This window comes from Atta cephalotes, assembly GCF_000143395.1.
Source record: "Atta cephalotes unplaced genomic scaffold scaffold00010, whole genome shotgun sequence".
Classification (NCBI taxonomy): domain Eukaryota; kingdom Metazoa; phylum Arthropoda; class Insecta; order Hymenoptera; family Formicidae; genus Atta; species Atta cephalotes.
In genome coordinates, this window is record NW_012130074.1 from 2,640,465 (window position 1) to 2,653,465 (window position 13,001).

The window sequence follows — 13,001 nt, forward strand, 5'->3', positions numbered from 1 at the left end:
TTATTAGTAAGTAAGTACACTCGTATGTATTAGTCGTTATTTCTAGAACACCTACGTGTGTGTGTATATATATATATATATATATATATATACACACACATTTGTAAAGCAATATAATTTATAAATTTAGAAAAAATTAATTCTTTCTTTAATTTATTTCTTATTTATTTCATTTACTTATTTAAATATATTGAGTTGCTTTATATTTTTTTTAAATTAGAAAAGTTTATGTACATAAAATATTATATTTACCATGTCTATTTTTCGTAAACTAATATCTTATTCAAAAAAGCTAATAATAGACTAGAATGAACAGTGACACTTATGGCAAGTATTTATAGTTCGTTCTTATTTCAAATTATTTTAAATAAGGCTCCTGAGTAGTCAGCATGCGACTACTCAAAATCAGTCGGCGACCTGGCGAAATCGGTAACTACACACACAAGCACGAGCTCATGGCATGCTCTTGGTGCGCCGAAAGCCAATACATGTACACAAACTCGTGCTTGTGTGTGTGTATTACAGCGCCTCGCCACGATAAATAGCTGAACTTAAGCGTGGAAAAGTAATGTTTTGACGACGAAATTTTTGCTGCATGCCATTTCGTTATTTTGCCATTTCATTATTTGCTTAATTATAAAAATGTAACGTATCTCGTACTTATGAAAATCCTAAAAACGGGCAGAAACTATAATTATCCTAGAAATTTGATACATAAAAGCATATATTTCATTCATTTTAACAGCTATTCAAACCCCGAAATTAGGCTCACTTTACCTGCCTTTACGACCATTTGGAGACTGACTATTAAGAGAGAAAAAGACAATTTCTGCCCATTTTTACAGGTATTTTAAAGCAATCTCGTCATTTAGATTTATCCAAATTGTCTTTATTTACAAATGGCTTGCAGCATAAATTAACGTATCATTCCTCGCTTCTGACATCATAATTCCAACATGGCCGCCGCAACTACTCAGGAGTCTTAATATGCTAATATAATTCTATGATTGTGATTTATGACATCTTAAGACCACTTAAAATGGCATTAAATATAAGAACCAACTGTGAATACCGCCCTGTTATTTTTACTAAATCATTTAAATGGCATACATACAAAAATAATATATGTTATTAATACACAGTTTAATTAATTGAACTACTCAAATGGTAGAATAAATGAAATAATAAAGAAAATTTCTCACTCAGTAGGTATTACAGTTCAGAAATTTCATATAATGCACACATTTTAAATAAAATTTAAATTATCGCTTTAATTATCGTTTTCTTATCAATTTAAAATATACATTTTCTTATCAATTTAGAACATATAACTTTGATGAACACTAACACTTTGATCAATCAATTATTTTGCAATAATTCATATAAGATATACGATATATTTTTTTTAAATACTCATCAGTATAAGCATAAAAATATATACAGATTAATGTCATAGCACATAGGTTGAAAAAAATTTAACATCATCTTTTTTAAATAAATAAAATCAACTACAAACGTTTTGCATTGTATATATTATGTAAAATCTTGAGTTCAATAATATCTTTTATCTTTCAGCAGATATTAAAAATACTTTTTTTTGTACTATTTCTTGTTTTAAAATTAAGTAAATTACAATTATCAAAATTACAATTATCAAAAAGTTAGATGGCCAACATTTCTTATGTATACATTTATAAGAAATAATACAAACTTCAAAAAATATCTTTTTCTGTCATATAAATTACGCAATAATAGTTATTAAGTAGTATTCTCTATATAAATGCTGCTGTTGCACATATACTTAATGTTGTCAATAATTAAAATATTTACAATAAAATATAGTATACAAGCTCATTTATAGATAAACGAGAAGCGTATATAAGCATTTACGCACGTAGAATTGTCTATAACAACATTCAATATTTAACATTTAAACTTGTTATCTTATAATTTTTTATCATCACTATATGACACTATAATGCAGACGATATGTTGATCATGCTTTAAAAAAATAGGACAGTGAGAATATACTGCAAAGCTATATTTATAATAGAGATATTTACAACAAAGAAAGAGAGATCTAAAATTTGACATGAATTATTAATTTTGAAAATATCTCCCAGTCCAAAGTAATATTTATAATTTATAAACACAATATTATGAAATATTAAAAATTATCCAGTTTTATATATTATATAAGACAGCACATGTGAAATAACTTGTAAACGTAGTCCTCAATTATGACTATACATCATAGTGATCATACAAGCAATAAGACTTCTCATATATATATATATATATATGAAATATCAACGTAAATGCAAAAGCTAAATATCGTTCAATCACATCGTGCAACATCAAATATTACAACAACATAGAATTGTCAACAAAGAAAAAAGCTCATCTGTCTCTAAAGAGATAGCATGTGTATTATTATGATTATGCAAGAAGACAGGCAATATTAAAGCTAGGAAATTCGAATTGCTTCATATAAAGAGGCAATTATTAATATCTTCAAATGCCTTCATGCATGTATTTTGTATGGATTCGTTTACATATCTGTATAAATCTATTATTATTAGGTGTCAAATATTTTAAAAATAAATAATTGTCAAGATCAATTGTATGTCAAAAAGATTTGCTTCAATATTATGTTTTTCACATGTATTTATATAAAAAAGAAATAATAAATCTATGTTGCAAAAAGAACCGAGAAAATCAAGATAAAAGCAATTTGATTATAATTTCACCTAGTTTAAATAGATTTTATACATGCTTGACTTTTGCAATTTCATGATTGTTTAATCAAAACATGACTGGCAAGAAAGAAGTAGATCGTTTTAACATATTAAATTAATTATGCAAATATAACTTTCATTTGTACTTTCTATTTGTGGATATAATTTTTGCTAAATATATGGCTCCTTAAGTATGCATTAAATGTAAATAACTAGTAGAAAGATAAAACGATCTAAAAATATTTCTTTTATAGCCAAAAAAAATTGACTGTAAAAAGAAACAGTATGTGTACAACCTTTGTGTGCTATTAATAAATTAAGACATGTTACAATTCAAGGGGTACATCCCCGTAACTAACCTCCTGTAATAGGTCCTGTGCAGCAATGGCTTTCAATACATTTTTTTTGCTAGTTTCTTGAATTTCTCCACCAACAAGCAATTCGTCTAAGATAAAATATGCCTTTTCAAAATTGAAAATTATATCCAACTCGCATACCTAATAATAGATTATAAATAATAAATTATAATATATAATATTATATACAACAAATTACAAGCCTTAAGAAATGTACTTTAAATATGATTTCAATAATATAATACTCACACTACCAAAATACTTATCCAATAATTCAACGTATCGATGTATAATCTCTAATGTCAGTAATTCATTGTCATTCTGCTCAATTGCGCAGCAAAAGTATAAACTTGCGTATCTGTAAATATAAATCACAAACTTTTTTACAATAAAAAAACCTTCTACAAATCATAAAATATCACAAATTAAGGATAACTTTGATGAAATTTTGATGAATTAATGATTAATTTGGCAATAATAAAAATTAAAACAAAATTTCTAATCAACTTTTTATTGATTCTAATGAATTCCTAATCTAATTTTTTTTCTATGCTAAGTAACAAATTAATAATTCTATTTATGTTAATTATTAATTATTCAGATAATTATTATTTTATTCAAGCAAATGAAATTGCTGCACAAGTAAAATTTCCAGCATAATTCTTTATCTCTAATATTCATTTCCATATATTAGACAACAAAGATTTATTATAATTCTATTTATGTTAATAAAAGTATTATAACTCTACAAATTAATCAAAATTTGTTTTTTTTTTGGTCGAAATCACTTTAAAGCTCGGTTTCACTAATGTTAAGATTAACTTTAATTCAATGTAACTTACTTTATCTAGTTCTAATTTTTTTATTTAAAAAAAGATAGAATAAATTGAACCAAATTAATATTATATTGATGGAACTTATGTTCATTTCTATTAAAAGCAGATTAACTTTAATCTTGGTTTAACTTTTTTTATCTTCTTCTAGTTCTAAGAATTATGTTGATTCTAAGGAGTCAATAGGCCTAAATCTTATCAATAAATCAATAAAATTAGTCATTGGACAACTTCACTAATCCACTGATAAGACTCAGGATACATTCCGAGTTATGTATGATGCACTATTTATTCTTGTTATTCAACAAATAATAAAGAAAGATAAAATGATACATGTCCTTCATGCCTAACTCGGAACGCACCTATAGAACTACCAATCCATTGTAGAAACTTTAAAAAAAAAATGAAGAAATTAACTCAAGATTAAATTAATCACATTGTAAAAATACTCTTTAGCTTAGTATACATAAATTGATGTGTTTGTTCACATTGATGAACCATATACCTTTTGTAAACAACCTTAACATCCTTCCATTCTAAGAAACTCGACATTTTCGGTTTTCGTGCGAGTATCGTGGTAATCAGTTCACGCGTGATTTTCTTTTTCAACTTATCTGGATGCGCGACATACCACTTTTGTAGACGAAGCTTCCCTTGTCGACTGAACAATAACATAAATTGCATCTGCAAAAAAAAGATGGTAATAATGAAGGATTTACTTTCGAGTCACTTATTACTAATTTGAGACATAGCGTAAAGATTCACCATATTGTCGCAATCCTGCTATCTCGCGTCTCGCACAATTCTTTATCTCTCACAACTAGCACAACGCGTAATAGACAACGACCGACAACACCCGCATAAAATGTGCACATATAGTAGTATAGAGGTGCATTCACATGCAAGCGTCAAGTCAAGCGCATAGTACATATAATAACGTTTTTCATTTGACCACAATCCTAGTGACTTTATACTTTAGGCTACTCGAGCGCCATCATTCGGCTACTTCTGACAGTCCTGATGAAAAAAATCTGGCAACTCTGCCAAAATAATATTCTGTTGAATATAGCGTTTACATACACGTTTGAACAGTTTGAATTTGGATGATGGAGTAGATGGGGTTAGGAGAAATCGCGTATAGTTTTCTGTCAATATTTTTAGTCCTTTCAGTCATAATCCAGATGATTTGGTACAATTTTGTGTGATATTTGTTAGCAATTTTAGCAGGATGGTAGAAAACGAGAGAAGAGCAATATGTTTGAAATACATAAATACTCTCAAGTGTAAGTTGTAAACGTCGATGACTGGGTGTTATTCTATATTCCGCTTACCGAAGTTTTGTTCGTGTTGCTCTTAATCGCATCTAACATGTTCCTGTCATGATTCTTACTTAATTCAACATGCTCTTATTGAAATGAATAGGAGCATATTGGAGCATGCGGCGCGAAATAACTTCAATAGTTGCCGGTATCGTTGTGTGACTTGCGCGCCAAATTTGTGACCGTAGAATGACGGCACAACTTCGTATTTTCTACTGAATTTTTCGAATAAATGAACCATCTTCCCAGCAAACGAGAATGGATTGAAATGAATTGAAATGGATTCAGATTTTCAGAAATATTGAATATTAAAATGAATATTAAAATGAATATTAAAATGAATGCTTTTCAATTCTAAATGCATTTTTATTCATTTATAGGAATTGCATGGAGCATATCTCTATGCCTTTCAATCTAAAAATAATATTAGCTTTTTCTGTGCACACAAACACAATTGTGAATACTGTTCAATTCAAAATTTTGAATAGGAAATGCAGTTTTTCAATCCAATTGCATCCAATTGAATCCAATTAAATTCAAAAAAGTATTCGCTATTTAAAATACGCATTTGGATAGAAAAAAATTTTAATCCATTTTAATCCATTCTCGTTTGCTGGTTATCTCAAGTATCGTTAAGTAAGTTGCTCTTTAGCAAATCGTCGTCGATTCTCAATACGAAATATTTTGTACAGTAAAGAAGTTGCACAACATCGACAATTACCAGTAGCATACACCGAATAGTTACTTCTATCTACTTATGTTGCATATACTATAAAGCCTGTTCTACAGTGTGCTTTTTTTCCTGTTTTTTACCTTTTGTTATTTTTTACATCTTGTCTTTTTGCTTCTTATCCGGTTTTTTGTTTTATATTGCCCGAGATAAAAGTTAAAGAATTTCGAAAGAAACAAGAAATATGTAGCAAAAAATACAATTGTTGATAAAACGATTGCAAAGGAGAAAAAAGCAAAAAATATTTAATAAATTAAAAAAATTTTAATAATAGTGATCCATGAACATCTAAAATCAACTGCAAAAAACAAAATGAATAATTTAACATAATGATTTTATACAACAAAATTTTGTAACGGCTAGTTTACTATTTCTGATGATTCGGAATATTACTGGACATTATTTAAAAAAAATTGTGTATTAGAATAATTGAAGTTATGCATTATTGGGCATTATAGAGTATCGTTAGGGCATTAATGGGTTTAAAAAATTAAATATTACTTGAGGATTAGTAAACATTGGTATACATAATTTTGATTAGCAGTTTACCTTTTGATTGGAACTGACCAATAACGTCTATCATTAAATAGAAATTATAAATCACAATTGACTTATTCAACTGATCAAGCTGATCGGAGATGAGGAAATCAGCTTTTAATGGATCTAACAAACTTTTACAGAAATATTTATGTATTGTTATTTAATTAGTATATTTAATGTCTATATTTTCTAATATAGTGTATATGTATACAAAGTTTAAAATTTAATTAATAGTTATATTTAAATTAATAGTTAATGGTCAGAAAGTTAATGGTCAAATAGTTAATGATTGAAATTACTCCTTTTATTTCTTTTAGCAAAAGGCACAAATTTTATAGAGTTTGATATATGTCTTACTACATTACAAGATGAAGCTGCCTCAAGAGGATTAGATGACGATATTCTCAAGCAGCTCTTAAATGTTATTATACATAAAGATTTAGGTATCTTATTAATAAATATTAACATAAGTCTTTCATAAATTTGAAAGTCTATAATCTATATGTATTGTATGTGTTCGAATAAACTAAATTTTAAATTTATATTTAGGTGCAATCAAACGGGTGTCATTGATAAAATGTCTGATTCCAAAGTATAAACTATCTGAGGAAATAGTGAAAACTATGATCACTTGGTGTCTTTCTTCATTAAATGATTTGCCATTTACTGTTGGTGTAATTATTATACAATGGATCATAGGTAATTTAATTCTTAATCTAAGATCTGTTTGCATTTACTGTAAAAATATTTAATGTACATTATTTATTATAACCTAAAATATATATATATATATATATATGTGTGTGTGTGTGTATGTATGTTTATACATTAAAGTAAATTGAAAATATTGTTAATGATTAGGTGTATGGGATTGTGAATTAGTAGACAGAAAAGTAATCAACATCTATTATGACATCTTCTTTTATATTATGCTCAAGAAACAGAAACTGGTAATATATACATTCTTTTTTATATAAATATTTTATATTTAATATTTTATATTTATTCTTAAAAAAAGAATGTAAAAATGTGTCTATATATTTTTTGGTATTAAAAAAGCTTTAATATAATTATGACAAAGAATTTTAGCTTGATATTTTAATATATATCTTTATTATGTATTAAAATCTGATTGAAATATATCTTGCTTAAATTAAGCTTTAAATTAATCTAATAGTAAAATATTCTGTATCGTATACAAATTTCAGGCATGTTATATAGCACGTCTTATTTATGTGCTGACAAAACCTGAAGATGTTTCACGTAGAGATGTCACAAGATTATTAACATTTCAGAAAAGTTATTCTAAATCTCCAACATATATTATTGCATTACTTTCGTAAGTATAATTGTATATAATATTTGCTTTATTAATAAAAATACTTATTAAAAGTGTTTATAGCTTATTTAAATCATATAAACCAGAATTAGTACCTGAGAAAATAAAATCAGTGAATATAGAAAGTGTATGGAAACCTATTCCTGAAGTTATACGATTAGCATTAGAAGATGCCAGAGATCGTGCGGAAATTCAACAGTCTTGTCAAAGCATTCAACCTTTTAAGTGGAATGTAATGCAGGTATAAAAAATGTATGAGTATTAAATATAATATATATAATATGAATTTAAAATAGATTATAGAAATTGTTATTCGTATAGAATTTACAAATTAAGAAAAAAACAAAGGCACTTCTACCATCTATTGGTTATTTTCATATGGGTTCAAGTATTTTTAAAGATAAAGATGCAAAGTCAATTTTTGATATAAATAGGTGAGTAATATATCTGAACTAATATATTTTGTCACTTATATTGATGTTAATATACAATGTTAATATACAATATTATATTTATATATATATATGTGTGTGTGTGTGTGTGTGTGTATGTGTGTATCAGCATAGAAGAGTTAGGAAAATATCATCAGAATATTGAATTGCCTTGCAATGCTGTTTCGCTTTTGGCAAATATGATTGGTTACCATCTTCTTACATACGCAGACTTTCAGTACCAAAGTAGATTTTCGTACAATCTTTACAATACACTTACAAGAGGTATGTTTATTGATTATTTTCTTGCTACTATAAAAAACTATTTAATATAAATTATTAATATAATTTTTTACTAAACTTTATATATTTTAAAACCAGTATATTAATGTTTTAGCATTTATATTGGAAAATGGAAAATTTTCCAAAGAAGAAATGGATAAATTTTTAACTATGACAATCGAATTTTCTCGATACATGCAGGAAGGAATACTTATAATTAAACTATTCTTTGATGAATATTTATATTATAATTCAGGAGAGCATTTGCCAAAATTACTAGATTTGTTGCAATGGATGACTTCTATATCAGTAACTGGTAACTATGAAGCTGTTTTAGCTCTTATAAAATGTTAAAATATCAAATTAAAATGTTACATTTATATTTCATTATTATTATTTATATTTCAGAGTTACGAGAAAACATTCTAATACATGTACAGAATATATTTTATGAATCAAATTTAAACATGAAATGTGAAATAATTAGATCTCTACAGAAACTAATTACGAACTTTGTAAGCATTGAATATATTTTCTCAATTTATAACATCTTTTTTTTTAGTTAATTTTTCATATATAATTTCTATGTGTTTGTTTAATATCATTATAACAATATTAAACAAACACATAGAGATTATATGAATATTGATTGTGACAGGAGTACGCAAGACTAATTTTTTTGCAAAATACAAATTGCATTTATGTTAACAGTTTATTTTCTTTACATATATGTATAATTGTTACATTACAATTCATTACAGTTCGTAAGACAAGAACTTGAAGAACAGGATCAATATGCATCATCCTTTTTGCAACAAGGTCGATTAGAAGATTTAGCAGAGATCGTACCTGTGATTACAACAATATTAGAAAATCTTATTGTTTGTGGATTGAACATACACAATTACAATGTCATATTGTTATCAGAATGTTTAGCATTTTATGAAGAGGTATATAGAAAAATTGTAAATAATGTAATTAGAATGTTTAACTGGTTAATTTTTAAGTATTTATTTGTGTCTGTTTTAAAGATCTGTACATTAGAAAGCCGTAGTCATGTATTATCTTGGACATTGCCGCCATCAGCAGTCATCTATGGAGCATTTATTACGAAGAGTTGTGCTATTTTGTCGAGAATTTGTAGATTACTATTGAGGTATTAATTTTTTTTAATAATTCATTGCTTTTTAAATTAATTTCATTCTATATTATTGATACTTGAATTATTACAGATATCGCGAAATGAGTCCACATTTACGCCAGATTATGCCATCAGATATATACGAAGAAAAAATTCGTATTATATCTATTTATGCAAATGATATTTATAAAGCATTATGGTGTGATGAGGTATGTACGAACAAGAGATGAAAATGCTAAACTTATTATATATAAACTTATTATATACAAATAAGCGGCATTAAAAGAATTATTTAAACAGCCTTTTAGTGAGAATGGTAATCTTTTGAAAAATTTTTCAAAAAAAGTACGCAGCGATTTAAGAGATTGTGATCTGGAGACTTTATTGAATATTAGCAATCATTATGCTATATTAGCCTACAGATGCACACTAAGTAAAAGAGGCTTAAAAATAAATACAAAAGAGGTAAATATTAAAAATCTATTACAAATTTTTAACTTGATTTAAACAATTAATAACTTGTAATTTACTGTAAAGTAATATAAGTTAATATATTAAAGAAAGTTTTAAATTATGACTTCAATTTATTTAAAAAAAATAATTTAATAAAAAAAATAAAGGAAATTTGAGTGATTTTAGAAATTGTACATATTTCAAGGTTGGGAAATATTATTTTTTATAATAAACAATTTGACAATGACGTTGCAATTTTTTATGACAATAACACTAACTAAATCCTAAAATTGTGTCAAAATTGAAAAAAATTGAAAAGTTTGAGGAATAATTTGTCACCATTATTACCTACTGAAAAAATAAGAAATGAATAATTTCGTAACGTTACTCATTACAAGTAATGAGTAAAAAGTAACGCGTTACAAATTTAGGAATTTTTTTCAGTTTCGAATAATTTTTTCAACCCGTTAGTAACGATTGACTTTTCTCTGGTGTTACCATTACCGTAATAAAAAATTTGTAATGTCATTACTAAATCGTTATTATAACAATCAACAAAGAGAGTAGCGATTATTAAATAATTTTCCATCTCTCCATATTATTAAATTTTTTAAAACAAATATTTTGATTAAACTTTCTCATGCATACACTCATTCTCTTAATGTCATTCTTATTAATTTTCTAGGATGCTAAGACTATGGCTTTTTATTATTTCCCGGTAGTAAATGAATTTCTCGCTGCATTTAATGAATGACTGTTTCAAATTAAAAAAAATACATATTTTTTTATATATATTTCTTAATGTATATTTATATCTATTAAATAAATTGAAAAGTGTAAAAATTCACATCAAAATATTAAGTGCTAAGATTCGCTTTGATAAGAAATGTTTTTTAACTGTATGAGTAAAGTTTTTATGTAATTATCTATTTAATCGTGGTTATGTAGTTCCGTAATCCACAAGATTTTTATATAAATGAGTTCAAAGATGAATTAAATAATAATGAATGATGATACTCAACGAAAAATCGAACAATGAAGAAGAAGTTATGCTGAAAATTAAAATTGTATCTATAAAAATGGAAATCTTTTACATAAAGATTATTCGTTGCACAATATCGATCAAATCTATTGTCAACTACAAACTAATAATACCGCTTGCTAGAACGTAGTTATAAGTCTATTATTATTGTTATATATTGTTGCAAAAAATGTGTATTATTGTACATATTTGAATAAAGAAAGTTTTTAACATTTTTTAATAGAAATTATTTATCAAATTTCTTTTAAAAATAATTATAAATATAATATTGTATTCGCCTAATATTTAATTGAACGATCATATTTAAAATATACATTTACAAATGTGCTTTTATTATTATATTAATTATATAATATAGTATGTTATATTAATTTAAACATTTGTAATTACTTTTTTGTTCGAAAATGCACTATATTTTTATTAAAACTGTTGAAAGTTATTTTTCTGATTCTCTTTAATATTGCATTAAGTTTCACAAAAGTTTAATAAATTAAATATGTATTTTTTTCATTGTGTGATTTAATTGCGATCGTTTTTATGTCTAATATATGATATTAAGAGATTAGAGAAGTCCGAATTATTGATGACAATAGAGATCTTACTTTCTATTGCTCGTCTAATTCTATTCAGCATTAGGGACCAAGTAGTGTGTCTAACTGTGTTAAAATATTTAACAAAGTTCAGTGTAAAATAAAAAATAATATGTAATCGATTGTATAAAAAATTTCTGTTGTATAAAAAAAAGCATTGAGTAAATAAAATTATATTAATGGCATATTATATAAAGTATCGAAAAATATTGATTAATATATAAATAAAAAAATAAGATAATTTTTAAAAACCAAAGCATTTTTTTATATATATCACAAAAATTTTAATTTCTAAAAATTAAAATTCATGGAAAATTTTACTTTCCTCTTTTTCAAATTCATAAATATATAGATAAGGCCACATACGCCGATATGCTATATTTTATTAGATATTAATATAAAGAAGTTAAATGCAACAAAAGGAAACGTTTCTACACAATAATCAAGAAAATTAAATATATGATAGAATTTATTTTTGTCATTACATTTCGATAATGTCAATCATCATTCAACTTCTTTATTTGCTTAAACTTTAACTCCTATGATTAATTAACGCAAAGAGTAGCATTTATTTCCAATAATGTAAACAAAATGTGCTAGCTTGTGTCACATACTCATTAGTGGATTTAGTCTTATATTCTGATTGAATACACTAAGGGCAGTGACTTTACCTTAAATTGTAAAAAATTTGTTCAGTGTAAAAAGAATATATACATTATGAAAATTATGAAATTCTACTTTAACTAATTTTAACGAATATATAATGTCATATATGGCACGAACAGATTAATTATTTAATAAAATATCGGCCATACCTTATCATATTATCTTGTACTTAATGTGTGATAAGATATTTATATGATATTCACATATTAATTTTTCTATTAATTTTTCCTATCAATGTATTACGCAAATCTTTAATAATTTTTCTATATCATGATTTTTCATGTACCAATATATTGCTTTTCTTCAGCTAATTGCAAACTAAAGGTTAAATTTTGTAAATAATCGCAAAATATAAGAAAGACAACGCATTTATATTATACCTTCATGTAATGTTTTGCACAATATCCGATATACATCTTTACAATAAAAACTGAATTCTAAAAATACAATTAATTAGATTTGTAAAATTGTGTGTAAAAATATTTCTTTTTGTGAAAATATTTTATGAATGGAAAAAATAAACATTAATGTAAGCTGTTCA

General features: G+C 25.5%; 2 protein-coding genes across 3 annotated transcripts in view; one reads left to right on the plus strand and one right to left on the minus strand.

Moving 5' to 3' along the window:
• LOC105627712 (AP-1 complex subunit sigma-2) overlaps nucleotides 1–4,611 on the minus strand; it is an 8,009-nt gene extending 3,398 nt beyond the window's left edge. For both annotated transcript variants that reach the window (XM_012208990.1, XM_012208991.1), the window contains exons 1-3: nucleotides 4,433–4,611; nucleotides 3,344–3,452; nucleotides 3,098–3,235 (exon numbers count right to left, since the gene is read on the minus strand). In XM_012208990.1, the coding sequence (XP_012064380.1) occupies nucleotides 3,098–3,235; nucleotides 3,344–3,452; nucleotides 4,433–4,611 (426 nt within the window). The remainder of the gene's footprint in view (nucleotides 1–3,097; nucleotides 3,236–3,343; nucleotides 3,453–4,432) is intronic.
• A 544-nt stretch (nucleotides 4,612–5,155) lies between these two features.
• Nucleotides 5,156–10,916, plus strand: LOC105627713 (centromere protein I-like). The gene is made up of 15 exons (XM_012208992.1): nucleotides 5,156–5,210; nucleotides 6,834–6,959; nucleotides 7,066–7,215; nucleotides 7,378–7,466; nucleotides 7,725–7,855; nucleotides 7,919–8,096; nucleotides 8,177–8,289; nucleotides 8,417–8,571; nucleotides 8,684–8,884; nucleotides 8,977–9,083; nucleotides 9,330–9,518; nucleotides 9,600–9,724; nucleotides 9,801–9,918; nucleotides 10,010–10,174; nucleotides 10,848–10,916. The coding sequence occupies exons 1-15, from the start codon at nucleotides 5,156–5,158 to the stop codon at nucleotides 10,914–10,916; spliced, it is 1,971 nt and encodes a 656-aa protein (XP_012064382.1).
• Nucleotides 10,917–13,001: the final 2,085 nt, after the last annotated feature.